This window comes from Nerophis lumbriciformis, linkage group LG22, assembly GCF_033978685.3.
Source record: "Nerophis lumbriciformis linkage group LG22, RoL_Nlum_v2.1, whole genome shotgun sequence".
NCBI lineage: Eukaryota > Metazoa > Chordata > Actinopteri > Syngnathiformes > Syngnathidae > Nerophis > Nerophis lumbriciformis.
The window spans coordinates 35,365,557-35,389,958 of NC_084569.2; the positions used below are offsets into that span (position 1 = coordinate 35,365,557).

General features: G+C 38.2%; 1 protein-coding gene across 1 annotated transcript in view; it reads right to left on the reverse strand.

The window, feature by feature from the left end:
* Positions 1 to 2,896: 2,896 nt before the first annotated feature.
* Positions 2,897 to 24,402, reverse strand: part of rras (RAS related) — a 23,769-nt gene continuing 2,263 nt past the window's right edge. Inside the window, exons 2-6 of the mRNA XM_061973786.1 lie at positions 19,091 to 19,178; positions 16,486 to 16,588; positions 11,312 to 11,420; positions 9,699 to 9,817; positions 2,897 to 4,644 (exon numbers count right to left, since the gene is read on the reverse strand). Of these exons, the coding sequence (XP_061829770.1) occupies positions 4,557 to 4,644; positions 9,699 to 9,817; positions 11,312 to 11,420; positions 16,486 to 16,588; positions 19,091 to 19,178 (507 nt within the window). The 3' untranslated portion in view covers positions 2,897 to 4,556. The remainder of the gene's footprint in view (positions 4,645 to 9,698; positions 9,818 to 11,311; positions 11,421 to 16,485; positions 16,589 to 19,090; positions 19,179 to 24,402) is intronic.

The window sequence follows — 24,402 nt, forward strand, 5'->3', positions numbered from 1 at the left end:
TTTTCATGACGGGAGGACAACAGGGTGACAAGAACTAAATCATCCAGACTAGAGATACATTGTATTATTATGTTTATTTTACCTAAAAATAAATATATTTATTAATTAAAAAAAAAAAAAAAACTAAATACATTTTTACTATATTTTGCTAAAAACATCAAAATGAATTGTATTTTATCGTGACTCCTTATTACATCCAGCCATAGAATTATACATTAAAATAAACATATTTGAAATAATTGATTTTAAATTATCATAATAATTCATTTAAAATGACCATATTTAATTATTAAAATAATTGCTTGTTTATCAACAACTTTAGCATTTTATTCATTACATTTTGAAGCTCTCAGAAGCCAATTTATGTTATATTCCTTAATATTTATTTATGCAAGTTTGAGGTATCAATCATCCAAACACAGTTTGTTTGCATATTTTCAGGATGTATATATATATATATATATATATATATATATATATATATACACATACATATATATATATATATATATATATATATATATATATATTGTCCAGGGTGTACCCCGCCTTCCGCCCGATTGTAGCTGAGATAGGCTCCAGCGCCCCCCGCGACCCCAAAGGGAATAAGCGGTAGAAAATGGATGGATGGATATATATATATATACATATATATGTATGAAATACTTGACTTGGTGAATTCTAGCTGTCAATATACTCCTCCCCTCTTAACCACGCCCCCAACCACGCCCCGCCCTACCCCCGACCACGCCCCCACCCCCCACCTCCCGAAATCAGAGGTCTCAAGGTTGGCAAGTATGCGTGGACCCCGACTTAAACAAGTTGAAAAACTTATTCGGGTGTTACCATTTAGTGGTCAATTGTACGGAATATGTACTGTACTGTGCAATCTACTAATAAATGTTTCAATCAATCAATCAATCTGTATATGTCTACATTCCTAATATGAAATATGTGTCAAGTCAGCAGATTTTGCAATGTTTTATCAAACAACCTTTAATGAAAAGCACAAAACGTTGTTTAAAGTCAATGTAAAATATTTGAATGGCAGTTTGTAAAATATAAATGCAAATTCATGTCACAAATGAATAAAACAAAATAGGATTTGACAAAACCAAAAAAAAACCAACCTCTTAATATATTTTTCAGAAGTCCTCTCATGCCATTGTTACAACAAAATCATTTTGTAAATACAACTGAAAACATAACTGTTGTAAAATAACAAAGTGATCACATGTTTGTCACAAATCTTCCACCACAGCAGACCTTTATTCTGCACTTGATTGTGTTTCAATAGTTTCTAACAAAAAGTTGGTGAAATTGCTTTACAACTTTTGTGGCATTTCAGTCAAAATATTAGCTCGTAGAAAAGTAGTGTACAGTATTTGTGGTTTCTATATGAAATGTATGGCAGCATTCATAAGTTATCTTATTATATCTACCTTCTATAGGAATACTGCATAATAAACATAAACGGCTGTTTATTACCTAAGGCTGTAATGGTGTTCAAAGTGCTGTACGGGGGGGCATTTTTGGCCAGCTGCTTATTTCTTATTCATTCCTTGGCATTCTAAAAACAAAAACATGATTAACATTATTAAATATTACTCATTTTGTCACCTAAAAAACAAAGCTGTTTTTGTTCAGAAAGCTTAGCATGAAATAACCTACATTGGATTGATGCTAGTATGCTTAATGTACAAAATGTGTGGACACCGCTGTCTTGAGGTGTGATAATGAATTATGACTTTTGGTCAAGATGTTAATGTAAGCCAATTTAGATTTGTTATGGAATAGAACGTAGGACTAAATGATGTAAAACCATGCATGAATTCATAAAATCCCGCTTGTACAAGAATAGAGAATCTTACCTTCAAAATGTTGAAATGCATGAACCCTTAACTGTATTTACAACTACCGTGTATAAAAAATAAATTATTTGTGTATTTGCTGTCAAGCAGAGGCTGAATTGGGTGACATTTGAATATAGGCCTCACACATACAAAATATATAATGCAAGTTAGTGACATTAGGCAGTGATTACCCACATGTTCTGCATCATACGTGTGGAACATGCACACAGTACCTTGTTCGACGGGGAGTTGTTTTGAGACAAATTTTGCAACAATTATGACAATTTCAATGCTTTATGTTTCAAATTGTCTCATGTCATAGTTGGAATTTACAGTTTGTGGCTGTCATAATGGGTAATCCGTCCGAATGTCAATCGTATCAAAAACGAGGGCAGCGTGATAGTATCTATACTCGCTATAGTTCCCTTCTATGGTTATTTTCTCTAATATCTGAGTTAATATTGTTACACGGATATATTCATATGATGTAATATTGTTTACAAACAGTAAGTTCTTGGGACATAGGAGAAGTTTAGGGGCAAAAAGAGATTGAAATGGGAACAAATTGCTGGGTTTCACGTGGCATGACATTGCAGGCCTTGGCTTGTGTGTGCGTGTGTGTGTGTGTGGGGGGGGGGGGGTGCAAGCAAGCGTGTTCGTAACCTTCAAGTGAAAACTGAGCAAAAATGCTTCCAATAGAAATTGTTCAAAGTTATTTAGCTGTTGAAACAACCCAAAACAAAAGAGAAACTACCTACCGTATTTTTCGGACTACAAGTCGCAGTTTATTTCATAGTTTGGCCGGGCTCCAGTGCGACTTATATATGTTTTTTATTATGCATTTTCGGCAGGTGCGACTTATACTCCGAAAAATACGGTAGTTTGAAATGACATCGGGAAAATATTTGAATTCTGTAATTAGCTATTTTTTCTGGATGTCTGGCCTGTATCCTTGGCGCTAAACCTTCATAATATATATGTGCACAGCTGGTGGTAAATAGCTGGTAACCATATTGACATGTTTGCACCCCCCCCCCCCCCCTCACTCGGTCACGTGGTTTCAACCCAGCAACACCTGTTTAGTTTTTGCTTTTGTTTACTTATTTTGTTCAAATAACTGCAAGTACCGTATTTTTCGGACTATAAGTCGCAGTTTTTTTTCATAGTCGGGGGTGCGACTTATACTCAGGAGCGATTTATGTGTGAAATTATTAACACATTACCGTAAAATATCAAATAATATTATTTAGCTCATTCACGTAAGGGACTAGACCAGTGGTTCTTAACCTTGTTGGAGATACCGAACCCCACCGGTTTCATATGCGCATTCACCGAACCCTTCTTTAGTGAAAAAAAAATAAAACATTTTTCAAATTCAAGACAAAGTTATGTTTTTTTTTACTGGTGCACAAAATGAACTGTGCATCAACATCACCTTGTTCAAAGAACAAAACCAACACAGTGCATGAACTCACAACAAATTACACACACGCAAATCAGTCTGACTTCTGCTGTTGCCGTATCCATAAAGTTTTTATTTACACAATGAGTCGGGTGTGTCTTGAACTCCGGGGCGGAGAGACTCACCGAAACCCTAGGTTTCGATCGAACCCAGGTTAAGAACCACTGGATGAGACGTATAAGATTTCATAGGATTTAGCAATTAGGAGTGACAGATTGTTTGGTAAACGTATAGCATGTTCTATATGTTATAGTTATTTGAATGACTCGTACCATAATATGTTACGTTAACATACCAGTTGGTTATTTATGCCTCATATAACGTACACTTATTCAGCCTGTTGTTCACTATTCTTTATTTATTTTAAATTGCCTTTCAAATGTCTATTCTTGGTGTTGGCTTTTATCAAATACATTTCCCCAAAAAATGCGATTTATACTCCAGTGCGACTTATATATGTTTTTTTCCTTCTTTATTATGCATTTTCGGGTGGTGCGACTTATACTCCGAAAAATACGGTAGTATCATTATTTTGTTGATATTGTTACATGATCTTATATTGTTAAGTTGTTCTCAAATACATTCTACAATAAACATTTGTGTTTGCTGAAACCCTTTGCCCTGTTCTGATTATAATCATGATTAACAAATTAAAGGCAAAATCATTCGATGATCTTGCAAAATGTCAAGTGAGAAGGATACCGCAACGGGATTGATACCAAACTTGGCAGTATCGCACCCTCCTACCAAACATGCAAACAAACTGCTGCTGCTGCTGCTTGCTGTTGTTGTCATGCTGCTGTTGCCTCCTACAGGCCAGCTTGGAACATGACAGCCAAATTATGTCTTGTGATTGGACACGCCACAGTCACCGTCACTATCCTGTTATTTACCTTTTTCCAAACTGACTCAGTTTGTCAGCGTACCTATTGTGATGACGTCACCACCGTACCGCCATGTCCCCTACCCCCAAATACACCGTGATGACATCGCTATCTCCAAGTACCTTATTATTTGATATCGGCAACACAGCAAACTATTTCTGCTGCTGTTCAAAGCTCGTCCTTTAGGCCAAATTTAAAACTATTTTGATTTGCTTTGGGGGGAAAAGTGCAAATGAAACCATTAGTGGAATATCGATGCACCTATCTCTCCATCGCCCTATCCCACTGTCTCACACAAACGCTTTTTTGGACAAGCTGCAGAGGCGTTGGTGTCCATAGTAACCATAGTAACAGTGCTTAGAGGAGGACGCAAGGGCAGCCACTGCTCTTCTTTTTCCCAGCGTGATGCGTCGGAGGGGGAGGACACTCCATTTCCTGAAACTTTCTAGGGAGGCATAAGAGAAAAAAGCAAACAAAAAAAATCATTCATCATTCCTCAGTTGTCCTCCTGTAACAAGGCAGTGCCCCTTAAAACACATTGAATTCATTTTAATCAATTCATTTTACACCATCCAACAAGCCCACACTAGTAAATATATAAATCCCACAGTAAGATATGATATAAACCACGGTTTTTTAACCTTTTTGACCTTGGTCCCAACTGTTTCACTACTGAGGGGTCTGGGGCCCACTTAAATATTAACACTGAATTAGTCAACTTACTCTCAATTTCATTCATATTCAATAATTATATCTAACCTACTTACAGTTCACAACCTTGTCAAATGATGTGAAAGCATGTTGTGTAAATCACTAAGATTATTATCAAGGCTTAGATCAGGCTGATTACAAAAATAAATATTAATCTAATGTACTACAAAAGAAAGGACTTGTAAAAAAGATAAATTAATTTACATACAATACGCAGTGCTAAAATAAATAGGTTCTGATTAAATTCATAATTTAAAAATATATTTATGTGTCTTAACCAAACTGTCAAAATTTAAATGCAAATGAAAATACAGCTTCACCACTTTAGTCCTATTTTTTTCGTTTAGGAAACTTCTCTATGACATTACTGCCACAAGTGGTGGAAAAGTGTATTACAACTGAATACCGCTGCGGCCCATACAGACTACAGCTGACAAACAGATATCTTTTGCTTGCGGCCCAACAATGGTTAAGAAACACTGATACAAACCTCCACATGTGGTAGGGCTGGACAGTTAATCCAAATTTGATTTTGGTTTCGATTATGGCTGCTTGCGATGATGAAAATATGATACCCGAAAAAAACTATTACAGGGCCGCGCAACGTGCATGCAAATTCAGATTTTTACACAATTATTATGCTCTGACCTAAAATATTGGTTAGAATTGTCCAAAAATGTATTGCGCAAATAAATGTGAGGATTTTTGAAACATTTTATAGAATTTTATTTGACACAAAAAGCACACACTGGTTGTAAAATAAGTGTAAAAGGTAGACAAATGGAATTAAAAACAATTAAAACTGAAATGTATTGTTTTTTTTATACTGCTATTGTTATGTAAATGAATTGTTATTACTGTTAATATTTTACCTGTTGTGGTTTGTTCTTTACTAATTTATATCCGTTTTTTAAACTCTTATTTAAAGTTGAGTTTTGGTGGTACAATAAATACTCATGTTTTCAAATGAATGAAAAAATGTGTATTTAATTGTGAGTACAATAGCACTCATTTTTTCTATAATCGTCCAGCCCTAAAATGTTTTGAACGGTTTCAGTCAAAATATTTTTTACCAATCCTAAAATGTTTTGAACGATTTCAGTCAAAATATTTTTTACCAATGAAATCGTTTGTCAAATTTGAAAATGACAAATGTGCTAAAGCCTGACAAATGGTTATTTTTATGATACAAGTGCAGTTTACACTCGGGAAACTTTCGTTTTGAAAGTTTGGAGATGTTGAGAATTTGCACTAAAACACGTGTTCAAATAATTCGACAGTGTAAAGAAAATCTCATTTGCTCCAGGTTGAAAATGATATTTTAGAAAATACACAGAAATACAAGGCGTTAGAAATCAGACTTTATAGGTTATTACATAATTTTCAATATAATAGGTTGTTTAATGATCTAAAGTGGACTGGTCTGACTGAAACTCCAGTGCTAAAAATGGTTCCCACTCTGGCATTAGGGTCTGTAAAAGAGTGTTTGTGTCCATTTTGTGTTGAGCGGTTTAAAAAATATTATAATATTGGTTAATAAAAAAACATTTGCACAAAGCAAACTTTTTGTCTACTCCCATGTCGATAGTATTTGAAAATGTTAAAATGACTTGTCTAAGGTACAACTTATTTAAGATAAAAATGGTAACAAAGGAGGAGCCTTACATACATATACATAAATTAAAGATGTATCAATAATTGATTTATAATGTAACTGTAGACAATGAATCATAGTGTGAGCTGCCCAAAGATTCCCTCCACTAACGCTCACATAAGCACTTATCAACATAAGGAAAATTGAAAGCGAAACTAGTCATTGCACGCACAATTATGTCTCATTATGGCCAGATACATAAGGAGGATGGGTGATAAAAAATTGTTCAACCTAAGGTAGTTTTTTTGACAGTTTGCCTCCATTTGTGCATATTTTTATTCATATTTTCTGTTTTCATATGATAGTTTCGATTAATTTTTCTTATCAGATTAATCACATTTTGGAAATTGGAATAATCATGATTAATCACAGGTGATTACTCACTTGCATAATCAAAATTTGCCTAAGAAAAGTACACAAATACAATTTTATTGTCTGAATGTCATCCGGGAATGTTTTTTTAACATTTTACTTGAATGCATGTCATTTATAATAATACATTTGTTTAATAATAATAATAATAATAATAATAATAATACATTTTATTTCTAAGGCGCCTTTCTGGGAACTCAAGGACACCGTACAAAACCACAACAATAAAATCAAATTGGATAAAAAAATTTAAAAAATCTTCGACATCCTCGACAGCACACTCTCCTTTAAAGCCCACATAAACAACATTACCCGGTCTGCTTACTTTCATCTTCGGAACATTAATCGTCTTCGCCCATCCCTTACCCCTCCTACTGCTGCCATACTAGTCCATAGCCTGGTCACCTCTCGCCTGGACTACTGCAACTCTCTCCTGTTTGGTCTCCCTCACAAGTCACTTCACAAATTTCAGCTTCTCCAGAACTCTGCAGCCCGGATAATCACCTGAACCCCTTCAATCCAGCACATCACCCCTGTTCTGCAGCAACTCCACTGGCTACCCATCAAACATTGCATCCACTTTAAAATAATTCTCCTCACTTTCAAAGCCATCCATAACCTCTCTCCATCATATCTCTCTGACCTGATCCATGTCACCACGCCCTCACATTCCCTAAGATCCTCTTCATCCATCCACCTCACTGTCCCTTTATTTAAACTGTCCACCATGGGTGCCCGAGCTTTCAGCCGCTCTGCCCCACATCTTTGGAACTCTTTACCACCAGACCGTCGCAACTTAGATTCAATATCCCTCTTCAAATCAAGACTCAAAACACCTATTCCTGACTGCTTATTCATTGTAATCATCTTTTTTCTCTCTTTGTTGTTGTTGTTTTGTTTTTTTATCCAATTTGATTTTATTGTCGTGATTTTGTACGGTGTCCTTGAGTGCCCAGAAAGGCGCCTTATTAATAAAAATTCATTATTATTATTATTTATTTGCACAAAACTTGGCAACAGTTTTATCTAAAGTTCTTTCAGGCTGTATTTTGGAGTAAAATTTGCCAGCAAGCACACCAGTCGAAGTCTCCTCACTCATTTTTGAACTGATGTATGTATTGATCTGATCACTGACCGTATCAGAATCAGAATTAGAATCAGCTTTATTGTCATTACGCAGGGTAACGAGATTGAGGCCTTTCCATACAGTGCAATGTGTGCATGCAAGAAAACAACGTGTAAATGTATAAAAATATAAATAGTATAGTGGTTAAGATAAAATAATAAATTGCACGATTAATCTAAGTGTGTACATGATTAATGTAATATTTTTTTTGTGATTAATTATTCGAGGTAACTTGTTAATTTTGACAGCCCTAATTTTTTTTTGTCATAAAGAAATACAATCATGTGTGCTTACGGACTGTATCCCTGCAGACTGTATTGATCTATATTGATATATAATGTATATATTGTTTTTTTTTTATGTTGATTTAATAATTTAATATTTTTTTTAATTTCTTGTGCGGCTCGGTACCAATCGGTCCACGGACCCGGTGGTTGGGGACCACTGGTCTAGATTACAATCACAATAAAGCTTTTGTACATGCACAAATCTTTCTTCCGGTGGGTAACAATCTAAAAAAAAGAATGCATTTTGTTAGTTGCGGTGGTCCAATCCAAGCTGAGGCTGTTGTGCTTTTATTTTGAAGTACACTTTGCATTGAACGGGAAGTACATTTATGCATGTTTTAATACTGTCTAAATCAGTGGTTCTTAACCTGGGTTCGATCGAACCCTAGAGGTTCGGTGAGTCGGGCTCAGGGGTTCGGCGGAGGTCAGGACACACCCGACTCATCGTGTGAATAAAAATTTCTCAGCAGAAGTCACACTGATTTGCAAGCGTGTAATTTGTTGTGAGTTTATGCACTGTGTTGGTTTTGTTCTTTGAACAAGGTGATGTTCATGCACGGTTCATTTTGTGCACCAGTAAAAAAACATGGTAACACTTTAGTATGGGGAACATATTCACCATTAATTAGTTGCTTATTAACATGCAAATTAGTAACATATGGACTCTTAACTAGTCATTATTAAGTACTTATTAATGCCTTATTCGGCATGGCCTTATTATAACCCTAACCCTCTAACCCTGGCCCTAACCCTAACCCTAACCAAATAACTCTAAATTAAGTCTTTGTTACTTAGAATATGTTCCCCTAGTGTCCAAAAAACTCTAAATTAAGTCTTTGTTACTTAGACTATGTTCCCCATACTAAAGTGTTACCAAAAACATAACTTTGTCTTGAATTAAAAAAAAAACATTTTATTTTTCACTAAAGAAGTGTTCTGTGAATGCGCATATGAAACTGGTGGGGTTCGGTACCTCCAACAAGGTTAAGAACCACTGCTCTAAATACACATTAGTTACGTTGTTGTTGTCTTACTCAGCTCAGCAACAATCAGGACATTAACAATACTACAACAAATATTGACATAAACAGTCAAGATTTTTCACAAAAATTACCCCTTTGAGTCAAAAGTGGTCAACCATGTATGTTGACACAAGCGGGCACTTTTTAGTAATCAGAAGAAAGCTGACCAGGACAGTTGGTCAACATAAACAGGTTGTTGCATACGAAGGACCGATTTAAACTGGTTCCACTATACTTAAGTAAAGTATTATTGTCCTCAGGTATTGCCAATTTCAGAGGTTCACCCTCTATTTGTACAGTAAAATAAATAATAATTAAAAAAAATACCTGATAATTCGCACCAGCTCCAAAAAGGTTTCATCCACATTGTAGCGGTTCTTAGCCGAGGCCTCCATATAGTGGATCTTATTCTCTCTGGCAAATGCCTGAGCATCCTCCCTGGAGATCTAAGCAAAAACATGAATAAGTCAAACAGTCTTTAAGTTTTGTAGTTCACAATTTTACCTAAATGTTCTGGGGACAATACACGTCCCAAGCGCACAAAAATTCCAGACCCCAATGTCATGAGATTTCCACTGATTTGTCTTTTTTGTGATGCAACCCCAAAAGGGTACCAGTGATGGCACAGGGAAAATGTGTGATGATGACCATAGAAATCAGAGGGGCTTTGTTCACGCCTGCTCTCAATGCAATATGACTACAGCGGCCACAAATTAGTAGGGGTGTAACGGTACACAAAAATTCCGGTTCGGCACGTACCTCGGTTTAAGGTCACGGTTCGGTTCATTTTCGGTACAGTAAGAAAACAACAAAATATACATTTTGGGGTTATTTATTTACCAAATTTGCAAAATCTTCCACCAAAAATATTTTTCAAAGTAGAATATATGATGTGAAGTAATGGGAACCTTGGATAGGTCAATAATTCATAATAACATTGATTTTGATTCAATATTATGTTTTGAGCAATGACAGTTTGAAAGAAAAAAAAACAGCTTTGTTTTATTAGTCAACATTGCAACTTTTTCTAAATTACATTTCGCCTTTAAGCTTTTTTATTTCACTTTTGTTATGTTTTTGTTTATTTTAATAGTATTTTTAGAATGTGCCGTAGGCCTTTAAAACATTAGCTGTGGGCCGCAAATGGCCTCCGGGGCACACTTTTGACACCCCTGCTATAGATGATAAAAAATTAAATCTGATAAATCTATGGATAAAAAGCAGAGCCTGGCGACGCATGCGCGTTTATCATAACTCTCTCTCTCTCTCTCTGTCTCTGCCCCTCCCTCACCAATGCTGCTGCGCGCACAATTTGTTTTGTTTTTAACCCCTTCTTAACCCTGAACGTACATTGAAAATACACACAACCCTAACTCAAAATGCCGGACATTTGAGGCATTTAAGAAACTCCGCCCTGACAGCTCCGCAAAAGAGGACATGTCCGGTGAAAAGAGGACGTATGGTCAGTCTATCCTAGCCCGTTAGCTGCTAGCATGCTGTGTGTTGTGCCTCGGTGTGCATTGTTTACACAACGTGCGTTACGCTACTTAATATGTCCGTGTGGAAACTCGTTCGGTACACCTCCGAACCGAACCGAAACCCTCGTACCGAAACGGTTAAATACAAATACACGTACCGTTACACCCCTACAAATTAGCATACATTTGTTTTAAATAGTCCAGGGTTTTTGTTAGCATCTTTAACCACATTTTCCAAAAAACATTCATGAGTGGTTCTTTTTTTGCTAAAAAAAAAACTAAACTCTCCTCTACAAAGGGTTGTGGAAGGCATTTTCAGTTCTTTTATAATCTTCTTTCATAAAAAAAAATAAACACGTGTGCTGTAGTTTTACAGATTGGCAAAATGTTGTGCCATTTATATTGCAGTTTTGACTGCCTCATTCATACTTGTGGAAGTGTGCCCATCAGGGTGTTAGTTACCACTCGCTGCTGCTCCAGGTCTGCCTTGTTTCCAACGAGCAGCATGGGGAAGTCGTCTCGATCCTTCACTCTTAGGATCTGAGTGTGAAACTTCTGGACCTCGTGGTAGCTGTGAAGATGAAAATAAATCATAGTGCAGTTACAGTACCACCACACATTTAAGGAGCTGTGAACAAAAATCACCACCAATTCTATTAGTCCTACTAACACGCTCTTTTCAACTTCCCATTTGTTGTTTCTCCCCCAAAAGATAAGTATTGGCTTTTAACTTTGTAACTAGGGATGTCCGATAATATCAGCCGATAAATGCTTTAAAATGTAATATCGGAAATTATCGGTTTCAAAATGATCGGTTTCAAAAAGTAAAACGTATGACTTATTAAAACGCCGCTGTGTACACGGACGTAGGGAGAAGTACAGAGCGCCAATAAACCTTAAAGGCACTGCCTTTGCGTGCCGGCCCAGTCACATAATATCTACGGGTTTTGACACACTCACAAGTGAATGCAAAGCATACTTGGTCAACAGACATACAGGTCACACTGAGGGTGGCCGTATAAACAACTTTAACACTGTTACAAATATGCGCCACACTGTGAACCCACACCAAACAAGAATGACAAACACATTTCGGGAGAACATCCGCACCGTAACACAACAAACACAACAGAACAAATACCCAGAACCCCTTGCAGCACTAACTCTTCCGGGACGCTACAATATACACCCCGCGCAACCCCGCCCACCTCAACCTCCTCATGCTCTCTTAGGGGGAGCATGTCCCAAATTCCAAGCTGCTGTTTTGAGGCATGTTAAAAAAAAGAATGCACTTTGTGACTTCAATAATAAATATGGCAGTGCCATGTTGGCATCTTCTTCCATAACTTAAGTTGATTTATTTTGGAAAACCTTGTTACATTGTTTAATGCATCCAGCGGGGCATCACAACAAAATTAGGCATAATAATGTGTTATGTCCACGACTGTATATATCGGTTGATATCGGAATCGGTAATTAAGAGTTGGACAATATCGGAATATCGGCAAAAAAGCCATTATCGGACACCTCTATTTGTAACTATGAATATTTTATTCTAATTTTAAAAAGCGTTCTCCCCTTATTAAAATCTGCTTTTGCAAAAATAATGCAGGCGATAAAAAAACTAAAAAAACCACGTTAACATTTACGGACCAAATATTTACAAAAATGAACCTCAAATTCAAAGGGAAGAGTGGATTGTGAGATCGACAGGCGGATGGATCGGTGCGGCGTCTTCAGTAATGCGGACGCTGTATCGATCCGTTGTGGTGAAGAAGGAGCTGAGCCGGAAGGCAAAGCTCTCAATTTACCGGTCGATCTACGTTCCCATCCTCACCTATGGTCATGAGCTTTGGGTTATGACCGAAAGGACAAGATCACGGGTACAAGCAACCGAAATGAGTTTCCTCCACCGGGTGGCGGGGCTCTCCCTTAGAGATAGGGTGAGATGCTCTGTCATCCGAGAGGAGCTCAGAGTCAAATTGCTGCTCCTCCACATCTAGGGGAGCCAGATGAGGTGGTTCGGGCATCTGGTCAGGATGCCACCCGAACGCCTCCCGAGGGAGAAGTTTAGGGCACGTCCGACCGGCAGGAGGCCAAGGGGAAGACCCAGGACACGTTGGGAAGACTATGTCTCCCGGCTGGCCTGGGAACGCCTCGGGATCCCCCGGGGAGGAGCTGGACGAAGTGGCTGGGGAGAGGGAAGTCTGGGCTTCCCTGCTTAGGCTGCTGCCCCCGCGACCCGACAATGGATAAGCGGAAGAAATGGATGGATGGATGAACCTCAAATTTTATGATGACAAAAATGGTTAACACTTTTTTAGAAATAATGACGCTAAAGAAGTCTACTTGAACGGGTTTCACAGGTGGTACTCTACACTGAGCATTTTTATACCTACAAAAGGAAGACAATGCTGCCCCTAGTGGCCATATAGATACCCGTCTAAAACTCTGCATTGTCTGCCAAACAAGCACAACATTCGAACGCATGGTGTGTAAATTATCCCTGAGCTAAAGAGACAGTAGTGTCCTTTATCCTAAATGTTCCACACAGCAAATAGCCACTTACCCACAATCCCCCAGAATATGTCGACAACATTTTACATTCCAAAATGGATGTTTCTCTGATGAGTCACATCAGGGCTTGGCTACCAATCAAAAAAGCTGCCTGGTACAATAAAATCCCGACAGTCTATTTTCATTAGTAACAATATAATTCCTTGACTGAATGGTGAGCAACATAATCACAGCTCATGTGCTGACGCTGCTTTAGCTCCTCAGAAGACACATGTTTGCATTTTACACAAAATGTTTGCATATTAAAAAAAAAAAGTGTTTGCACAGGTAAACATGGCTGCAACTAATAACCATTTTGATAGCACACGAGTCATCAACCATAGCTGGGTTGCATATTACGTCATATCCATTTTTCTTCTTCGCGGCTTAATTCACACGATGGTCGAGCAGCTTGAGCATAGCATTAAAACAAGTGACAGTGAGTGTAGAGTTTGAGTAGAAAACGCTGTATTGCTGTACTGTTCTTGGTAAGGGTGTAACGGTACACAAAAATTTCGGTTCGGTACGTACCTCGGTTTAGAGGTCACGGTTCGGTTCATTTTCGGTACAGTAAGAAAACAACAAAATATAAATTTTCGGGTTATTTATTTACCAAATTTGCAAAGTCTTCCACCAAAAATATTTTTCTTAGTGGAATATTTGATATGAAGTAATGGGAACCTTGGATAGGTCAATAATACATAATAACATTGATTTTGATTCAATATTATGTTTTGAGCAATGACCGTTTGAAAATAAAAAAAAAACAGCTTTGTTTTATTAGTCAACATTGCAACTTTTTCTAAAATACATTTAACCTTTAAGCTTTTTTATTTCACTTTTGTTATGTTTTTGTTTATTTTAATAGTATTTTTAGAATGTGCCGTGGGCCTTTAAAACACTTTTGACACCCCTGCTATAGATCATAAAAAATTAAATCTGATAAATCTATATGGATAAAAAGCAGAGCCTGGTGACGCATGCGCATTTATCATAACTCTCTCTCTCTGTCTCTGACCCTCCCTCACGAATGCTGCTGCGCGCACATTTGTTTTGTTTTTAACCCCTTCTTAACCCTGAACGTACATTGAAAATACACGCAACTCTAACTCAAAATGCCGGACATTTGAGGCATTTAAGAAACTCCGCCCTGACAGCCCCGCAAAAGAGGACATGTCCGGTGAAAAGAGTACGTATGGTCAGTCTATCGTAGCCCGTTAGCTGCTAGCATGCCGTGTGTTGTGCCTCGGTGTGCATTGTTTACACAATGTGCGTTACGCTACTTAATATGTCCGTGTGGAAACTCGTTCGGTACACCTCCGAACCGAACCGATACGGTTCAATACAAATACACGTACCGTTACACCCCTACCATATATGGATAATCCACTGACGTCACACTAGGGAAAAACGTCACAAATGGGCAAATTCCAAACGGCTCGTTTGGAGGAAGTATGAGGGAAGGCAAGAATGTTTTATAAATCTCTCTACAATGCTTTCACGGCTTGATTTAACATTTCGGGGACTTATGCAAATCCTAAATACACAAAAACAGGTACCAATATGTAAGACAAGTTGGTTTTGGGTAATAGGACGCCTTTAATTTTTAGCAATCTTTTTTTCTTTTGCATTCCTGTTTACCGTATTTTTCGGATTATAAATCACAGTTTTTTTTTCTTATGTGTGAAATTATTAACACATTACCGTAAAATATCAAATAATATTATTTGTCTCATTCGCGTGAGAGACTAAGCAAATGTCAGCAATCGTCACACACACGTCAACCAATAAGAATTCAGCGGGGGCGGGTCATGGCAGAAGTGCCTTGTGCGTCATGGCAGAAGTGCATTGTGGGTCATGGGATGCTAACTGCTGCTACGTCCGTAGCTATTAAAATGGATTATTTCAACATTGGCGGTAACTTATAAAAACTGAGAAGGGCTGACCAAAAATGGCACCGAAAAGGAAATCATATACTGCAGATTACAAGCTGGACGTAGTGAAATATGCAGCAGAAAACGGCGATTGAGCAGCAGAAAGAAAGGGAGCGGCGCATACCAGGAGCAGCAACGAGGAAGAAGATTTCCGGGGATTTAGCGTTTAGGAGTGACAGATTGTTTGGTAAACGTATAGCATGTTCTATATGTTAGTTATTTGAATGACTCTTACCATAATATGTTACGTTAACATACCAGGCACGTTCTCAGTTGGTTATTTATGCCTCATATAACGTACACTTATTCAGCCTGTTGTTCACTATTCTTTATTTATTTTAAATTGCCTTTCAAATGTCTATTCTTGGTGTTGGATTTTATCAAATAAATTTCCCCCAAAAATGCGACTCATACTCCAGTGCGACTTATATATGTTTTTTTCCTTCTTTATTATGCATTTTCGGCCGGTGCGACTTATACTCCGGAGCGACTTATAATCCGAAAAATACGGTATATTGATTCTGACATAACCATAAGTCTGCGATGGCAAACACACACAAGCAATAATAAGGACGTTTACAATACTACGTCAACGTAAATGGACTGATTTTTTATTTTTTTAAATCACCCCTTTGGATCTCAAATTTTATAACAGCCATGCATTTTGATTTTAGTTTGAATAATACTTTTTAGCAATAAGAAGAACAGGATACACCAAGTTGGTTCCACTGTAAAATATTGTGCAGTTTGATAAGTGCGTAAGTGAACGACATTCTTGCTCAATAAAGAGCCAAAGGTGGTCATTAAAAACCTGAGGTACCTGCATCAGGAGCTACATCGCTTGGTAGCAAAGCAATGCCAAATCACCCGCAAGGTGTTTCTCAAGACATGTTTAATTGCTTCACTTCAGTGTTTACTGCCTCCATTTTGCCTCTCTCTTCCGTTCATGATGGCGTTTGTGCCTATGTGATGATCAGACAACTGGAGAAGTGTGACTTCAGCGAAACCATGATCATCTATTAAAATAGTCCAATAGTCGGCGAGTCATTGCAGCCTTACAGTACAGTATATGTTGACAGTAAGTGGTCAAGGTGTATGAGTCCAAGTAGTTTCTCGTTTGTACATCGTCAAAATGTAAACACTTACCTCCCTCGGTCGTTGAGTGCAAACACCAGCAAGAATCCCTCTCCTGAGCGCATGTACTGCTCTCTCATTGCGCCAAACTCCTCCTGTCCTGCTGTATCCAAGACTGACAAAAAGACAAAATCGCACATTATACTACAAACACTTGGCAGTAATGAAAATCTCAAACAAACAGAAGAAGTCTGGAGCTATAGAGAAGCGCAGAAATTATGACTGAAGGGCTGAAGTTGTTTTCAATTGCACTCAAAATGTCTTGACAGTTTATTCAAGAAACATATATATTAAAATTATTTATTAATCATTTAGTTAAAATTAAAATTGTAGTCAGTTTTTACGAGTCCCTTCTTTTGCAGTATATTTGAATAGTATTTATTTGTATAATCAGCCTGACCTAAGCCTTGATAAAAATAATCTTTGTGATTAACATATGCTTTCATATCATTTGACAAGGTGTAATATGTTAAACTGTAAGTCGGTTAGATATAACTATTGAATACAATTAAATTCAAGAGTAAGATTTATGGGTGTCAAAAAAATATTTTTGAATTAAATCGCGATTCTTATGTGTAACGATTCGGGCGCGGCACCGCTGCTGCCCACTGCTCCCCTCACCTCCCAGGGGGTGAACAAGGGGATGGGTCAAACGCAGAGGACAAATTTCACCATACCTAGTGTGTGTGTGATAGAGATGCGCAGATAGGCAATTATTTCATCCGCAACCGCATCACAAAAGTCGTCAACCATCCGCCATCCACCCGAACTAACATTTAATCAAAACCGCACCCGCCCGCCATCCGCCCGTTGTTATATATCTAATATAGACGATGCAAGGCATTAGTGAGGTTATAAAGCTTTTGCCTGTTAAAGAAAGGAGACTGATCCAATGCAGCAGAGACATTCAATGCGTGCCACGCTGTCACGGCCCAGACGCACACCAGTGCGTAATCATCTGGGAGCCGCGCTGAGCGCACCTCCAAGCGCGCTCGCGCCACTCAAACTGCTGCAGGCAGCTGCGTTCTATCTTGTTTTAACATCCTGTGGCACTCTTCTGGGATCACGGCGGACGAAACTGCTCATGCTCAGGGTGTTTGTGGAGGTTCGGGGTTTTGCACAAATGTGATGCACCATGTTAGATGTCCCGGTTTTGTGACTGTCGTAGACATAAACAGTGTCACAGCTCTTGCAAATCACGTAGCCAGCATTACTATCATCCTGATTTACAACCTTATAAAAACGAGTCCACGCTGAACTTTTCTGGCCTTTTTTTCCCCTGGTCTTTAGTATTCCCTTTTTTAGTTTGTCGCGTACCACGTTTGCTGCCGGCGTTGCCATCTCTTTTTTTTTTCTTCTTCTGTTGTGGCGTGCAGCAGGTGCCTGCTCGTTTTTCGTATGTGGGTAACAACATTTAACTATGTATATATATTTCCGAATTGGTTTAACTGCCACCCGCCTGAATCTATTTAAAATCTAATTTTTTTTTTTATTTCAACCGCCCGACCCGACCCGCGGATAAAATCTAATTTTTTTTTATTTCAACCGCCCGACCCGCGGTTGTGTCCGCAAACCGCGCATCTCTAGTGTGTGACAATCATTGGTACTTTAACTTTAACTTTAATTGATTAAAAAAAAAAAAAAAAAAGATTTCTTTTAAATCTGTCCTGTTTAGCCACTTTAGTAAATGTTTGGAAATAATTGTATCAAACAAAATCAGTTGTCTTTTAAGTAATATTTATCAGAGCTGTTTATCTATTTTATTGAGGAATGTACTTCGTCATAGAACTGGCACCCAACGTTATTTAATAAGTATTGATTTTGAATCGAGAATTGATTCTGAATTGAATCGTTACCCCCAAGAAATCGATTTGAATCGTGTGGTGCCCAAAGATTCACAGCCCTAATCAGATTACTAACTCAGTGTTAATATTTCAGTTGGCTCCGGTCCCCTCTGTCATGGAAAAGTTAGGCCTCAAGGTCCAAAATGTTAAGAACCCCAGGTCTACATAACATGTCATAGTGGGGATTTGGTCAAAATGTTGCATATATTTTGTTTTACAGATCATCTTCAAGCCGCTGTCTGACTGGCAGTCTTATTTACATGTCAAAGTCCTTCTAAAGGCCAAGCCCACTTCGACTGTGTCTTCTACCCATCAGCCATGGTTTATATTTTAGCGGTTCTGTATTGAGTCTACAGACAGATTTAGGTTAGAATGACCTGTAATTAGAAATGCCAACAGTGGACGATTTTTTGCATGCATGTGCATGTACGAGCCACTCTGATTGTATGCAGCATTCAAGGAACAAACTAGAGTTAGAAAAGTAGAGCTGATGAATTACTGCATTTGTGTATCATAGTTCAGTCCCACCCTTCACACCGGGACCGCTGGAGTATTCTATCCAAATATTACAACATCCGTGCAGTCATTTCCCCTGCGCCCTGCCTTCAAACTCAAGTGCAGTAACTTGCACGCTTAGTGCAAGTCCTAACAAGGGATAATCCGATCATATTGCGACACACCCTTCTCTTTCAAACAAAGCTTTTTTAGCAAGTTGCTGGCACTTGGACAAACAATGATGTTATGAATCATGTCCAGAGTCACTTGAGTCTTACTGTCCAGACGGGTGTCCTTTCCATCGACATTGCAGATCTTAGTGTAGGAGTCTTCAATGGTGGGGTCGTAGTCTGACACAAAATAGGACTGGAGACACAATCATACATAATTAGCATTTAACAATATTGAGGTACTGATGCACGTACAGTTAGTATAACACAAAACAACCACTATTCATATTCACGCAGCCTCTCCGATGAATCAATCTGACTGTTTTTGAACTGTTGAAGGAAAATAGTGCACTAGAACTAAGTATCAATTGGCACACTTTCATACTTACACTTGTCATTTAAGTGCATAAATGCGTTCACACTGAGATGTATGTCAAAATGCAATGCGCTGTCAGTATTCGGATGACCAAAATAGTGAGTTCACAGTGTTGGAAACTACTCGTGTTAAAAAAATTCATCGCAATTTTTATTTGTAACGATTCTTAATTTATTCAAAATTCAAATTCCTTTATTATTTGTTACAACTGTCCTTTCCAGCAAATCAGGCAAATCATATTGTTGGTGTAGATGCCCATACCTGCTGTCCAGATTATCTTTAGAGAAGAGAAGTGTGTGATACTTCTCTTGTTGCCTTATTTGTATTTGACTTTATTGTTTGGATAGAATTTTATTAAACTAAACCAGTTTTCTTTTAAGTAATATAGACATTTATCAAAGCTGTTTATCTATTTTATGGAGGAATGTAGTTAATCATAGAACGACATACTTGCCAACCCTCCCGGATTTCCCGGGAGACTCCCGAAATTCAGCGCCTCTCCCGAAAACCTCCCGGGACAAATTATCTCCCGAAATCTCCCGAAATTCAGGCGGACCGCTTTCCCACAATATAAACGGTGTGCCTGCCCAACGACGTTATAACTGTAGAATGATGGAGGGCGAGTTTTTGGTTCCTTATGGTGGGTTTATTGTTAGGCAGTTTCATTAACGTCCTCCCAGCGCGGTAACAACACACAACAACAGCAGTCACGTTTTGGTCTACCGTAAAGCAGTTCGTCTGCCGTAAACAGCAATGTTGTGACACTCTTAAACAGGACAATACTGCCATCTAGTGCATTTGATGACAGCACTTTTGTGCGTGCCACACAGCAATGCGTCATCAGAGAGGGTGTTCAGCATGGTTAGAAAAATAGTGACAGAGAATAGAACAAGGATGGACAATTCAACCCTTAACTCAACAAGTATATGTGTAAATAAATGAACACTGAAATTCAAGTATTTCTTTTATATATATATATATATATATATATATACACAATAAAATAAATATATATTTATAGCTAGAATTCACTGAAAGTCAAGTATTTCTCATATATATATATATATATATATATATATATATATATATATGAAATACTTGACTTGGTGAATTCTAGCTGTAAATATACTCCTCCCCTCTTAGCCATGCCCCCAAACACGCCCCCCGAAATCGGAGGTCTCAAGGTTGGCAAGTATGTAGAACGGACACCTCATGTTATTAAAAAAGTACCGTATTTTTCGGACTATAATTCACAGTTTTTTTCATAGTGCGGGGGTGCGACTTATACTCAGGAGCGACTTATGTGTGAAATTATTAACACATTAGCGTAAAATATCAAATAATATTATTTATCTCATTCACGTAAGAGACTAGACGTATAAGATTTCATAGGATTTAGCGATTAGGAGTGACAGATTGTTTGGTAAACGTATAGCATGTTCTATATGTTATAGTTATTTGAATGACTCTTACCATAATATGTTACGTTAACATACCAGTTGGTTATTTATGCCTCATATAACGTACACTTATTCAGCCTGTTGTTCACTATTCTTTATTTATTTTAAATTGCCTTTCAAATGTCTATTCTTGGTGTTGGGTTTTATCAAATAAATTTCCCCCAAAAATGCGACTTATACTCCAGTGCGACTTATATGTTTTTTTTCTTTCTTTATTATGCATTTTCGGCCAGTGCGACATATACTCCTGAGCTACTTATACTCCGAAAAATACGCTATTGATTTTAAATCAAGAATAGTTTTGATTCGAGAATGGATTCTGAATCGAATCGTGTGGTGCATAAAGAGTCACAGCCTGCGACGCTCAATGGTCACAATCTTGTATATTGTAGCGTTCCGGAAGAGTTAGTGCTGCAAGGGGTTCTGGGTATTTGTTCTGTTGTGTTACGGTGCGGATTTTCTCCCGAAATGTGTTTGTCATTCTTGTTTGGTGTGGGTTCACAGTGTGGCGAATATTTGTAACAGTGTTAAAGTTGTTTATACGGCCACCCTCAGTGTGACCTGTATGGCTGTTGACCAAGTATGCGTGGCATTCAATTGTGTGTGTGAAAAACCGTAGATATTATGTGACTGGGCCGGCACGCAAAGGCAGGTTTATTGGCGCTCTGTACTTCTCCCTACGTCTGTGTACACAGCGGCGTTTTAAAAAGTCATAAATTTTACTTTTTGAAACCGATACCGATAATTTTCAAACCGATACCGATAATTTCCGATATTATATTTTAAACCATTTATCGGCCGATAATATCGGCAGTCCGATATTATCGGACATCTCTAGTTTTGGTGTCCTTTAGTATTTTCCATGAAGGTCCTTTTTCCCCCACATATAACATATATTATTTAAATATTTCGTATATGAAAAAATAACTTTTTGAAATAAGTATTTTTGACTTTTGAAGCGGAGTAAGTGCAGCCTCTCACCAATAAGCGCACCTTCAGCGGTAAAAAAAAAAACATGACATAACATATTTACAGTCTTTCACGGGCCAGATCTGGCCCCCAAGCCTTGAGTTTGACACATGCTATAGAAAATGAATGGATGGATGTATTATACAGTGCATCACTTTTTCCGGATTTTGTTATTTTAGAGCTTTATTCCAAAATGTAATGAATTAAATTTGGTCCTCAAAAATCTACAGACAATACCCCATAATGACAATGTAAAAAGTGTGGGTTTTTTTCATTACAAATGTACTAAACAAATAAAATAATCTTTTGTACTTTTAGTATTTACAGACTTTGCTCAATACTTGGTTGATGCACCTTTGGGTAGTTTCTGCCGGCATTCTAAGCAGCACCTCTCAAGCTCCATCAGATTGGATGACAAGTGTTATTTTTCATGCCGGATGTCTCTGTACATTGCTGCATTCATCTTAGTCTAGTCAGGGAGGTGACCAAGAACCCAATGGTCTCTGTTAGAGCTACAACATTCATCTGTGGAGGGGAGAACCTACAGAAGGACAACCATCTCTGCAGTAATCCACCAATCAGGCCTGTATGGTAAAGTGACCAGACGGGAAAAAGTTTGCCAAAATGCACCTGAAAGACTCTCCGACCATGAGAAACTAAATTATCTTGTCTGATGAGACAAAGATTGAAATCTTTGGCGTCATGTTTGGAGGAAACCATGCACCGTTCATCACCAGGCCAATACCATCCCTACAGTGAAGCATGGTGATGGTACCATCATGCTGTGGGGATGTTCTTCAGTGACAGGAACTGGAAGACTAGTCAGGATAGAGGGAAAGATTAATTCAGCAATGTACAGAGACATCCTGGATGAAAACCAACGCTTCTCATCAAATCTGCTGGAGCGTGACAGGTGCTGCAAAGAGGAATTGGGCAAAACAGCCCAAAGATAGGTGTGGCGTGTTCAAAAAGATTTGAGGCTGTAATTGCTGCCAAAGGTGCATCATTTAAGTATTAAGCAAAGGCTATGAATAATTATGTACCTGTGATTTTTTTGAATAAAATTGCTTAATTAAAAAACTAATCACATTGTCATTATGGGGTATTGAGTGTAGAACTTTGAGGACAACAATCAATTTATTCCATCATGAAATATGGCTATAAGACAGGGCTATTCAACTACATTATGAAAAGGGCTGCAGTTTCAAGAGCCCAAGGGCCTGACATCGAAATGTGGATCTTTCGTCAGAAAGTGCCCCCGCAGGTTATATTTCTTTGAGACTTACCTTATTGCAAAGTAAACACATCGGCGTTCACACTGCACTGTCAATACATTCATTATTCTGCCCTCGCTACTCGTTTCCAGCGTGTGCAGCTAGTCAACACTATCAAGGAAAAAAAGCTCCAGGTAGGGGTGTAACACAAACATTTCGGTTCTGTACGTACCTTGGTTTAGATGTCACAGTTCGGTTCATTTTCGGTACAGTAAGAAAACAACAAAATATAAATTTTTGTATTTCCATGATGGCCTCACCTGCCATCATGGAAAGAAAAAAAAATGTAAAAAGAAAAAAAATTAATTAAATTGTTATATGTATCCAGTGATTATAATATACAGTTATTTTCCATTTAACTTCACCAGTTTTAGATTATTTGTATTCAAAATCGCTGAATTTTCACATTTGCCGTTCAAATACTGAGAAGAGACGGTGCGGTGATCAGCAGCCAGTTGAGGCATGTCACTCAGTGCCTCAACATGGATTGCGGACTCGGCTAACTGCTGGCCTGCTGTGCAGTGAGACTGTATTGCTATATGAACTATATTATACATTTCCATAGTTTAGTTAGCTGAGGTATATAATGTACAGTGTATTTTGTCAACAACTGTATGTGTGTAACTTATTTCTTGCGCTGAGCAATCATAAAACTGCTGCGAAGACGCACTGTGTGAGGCTCGCGTAATCCCGCCTTCTGGTGCCGGTTAATGCACCTCCGCCGCAGACTGCACCCCCCGACGGGCACGCCACACCAACCAAAGCCCACACCCAAACCCTCCACGTGCAAGACCGAATCCACCCAAAAAAAAGTCACTTAACAAGAAGCCAAAAAGTGCAAAAACAACATTGCTCGCGCCGGAGGAGCCGTGAACGACTGCATGGACACAACATGGACGGCGTGGCGCAACCCGAGGGTCCCTGGTTCAATCCCCACCTAGTACCAACCTCGTCATGTCCGTTGTGTCCTGAGCAAGACACTTCACCCTTGCTCCTGATGGGTGCTGGTTAGCGCCTTGCATGGCAGCTCCCTCCATCAGTGTGTGAATGTGTGTGTGAATGGGTAAATGTGGAAGTAGTGTCAAAGCGCTTTGAGTACCTTGAAGGTAGAAAAGCGCTATACAAGTACAACCCATTTATCATTATTATTTATAACATTAGGTACACCTGCAGACTGCAGCACGGATTTCATATTTCATTCATTCACAACTCCTCCAACACGAACACCACTGTTCCCGCACTTATAAGTAAAGGTAAGACCATAATAAAAATTGTTTTATTAAATGTGCTTTTTTTGTGTGCTACAGTTTGTATGTGTAAAGTTAAAGTTAAGTTAAAGTA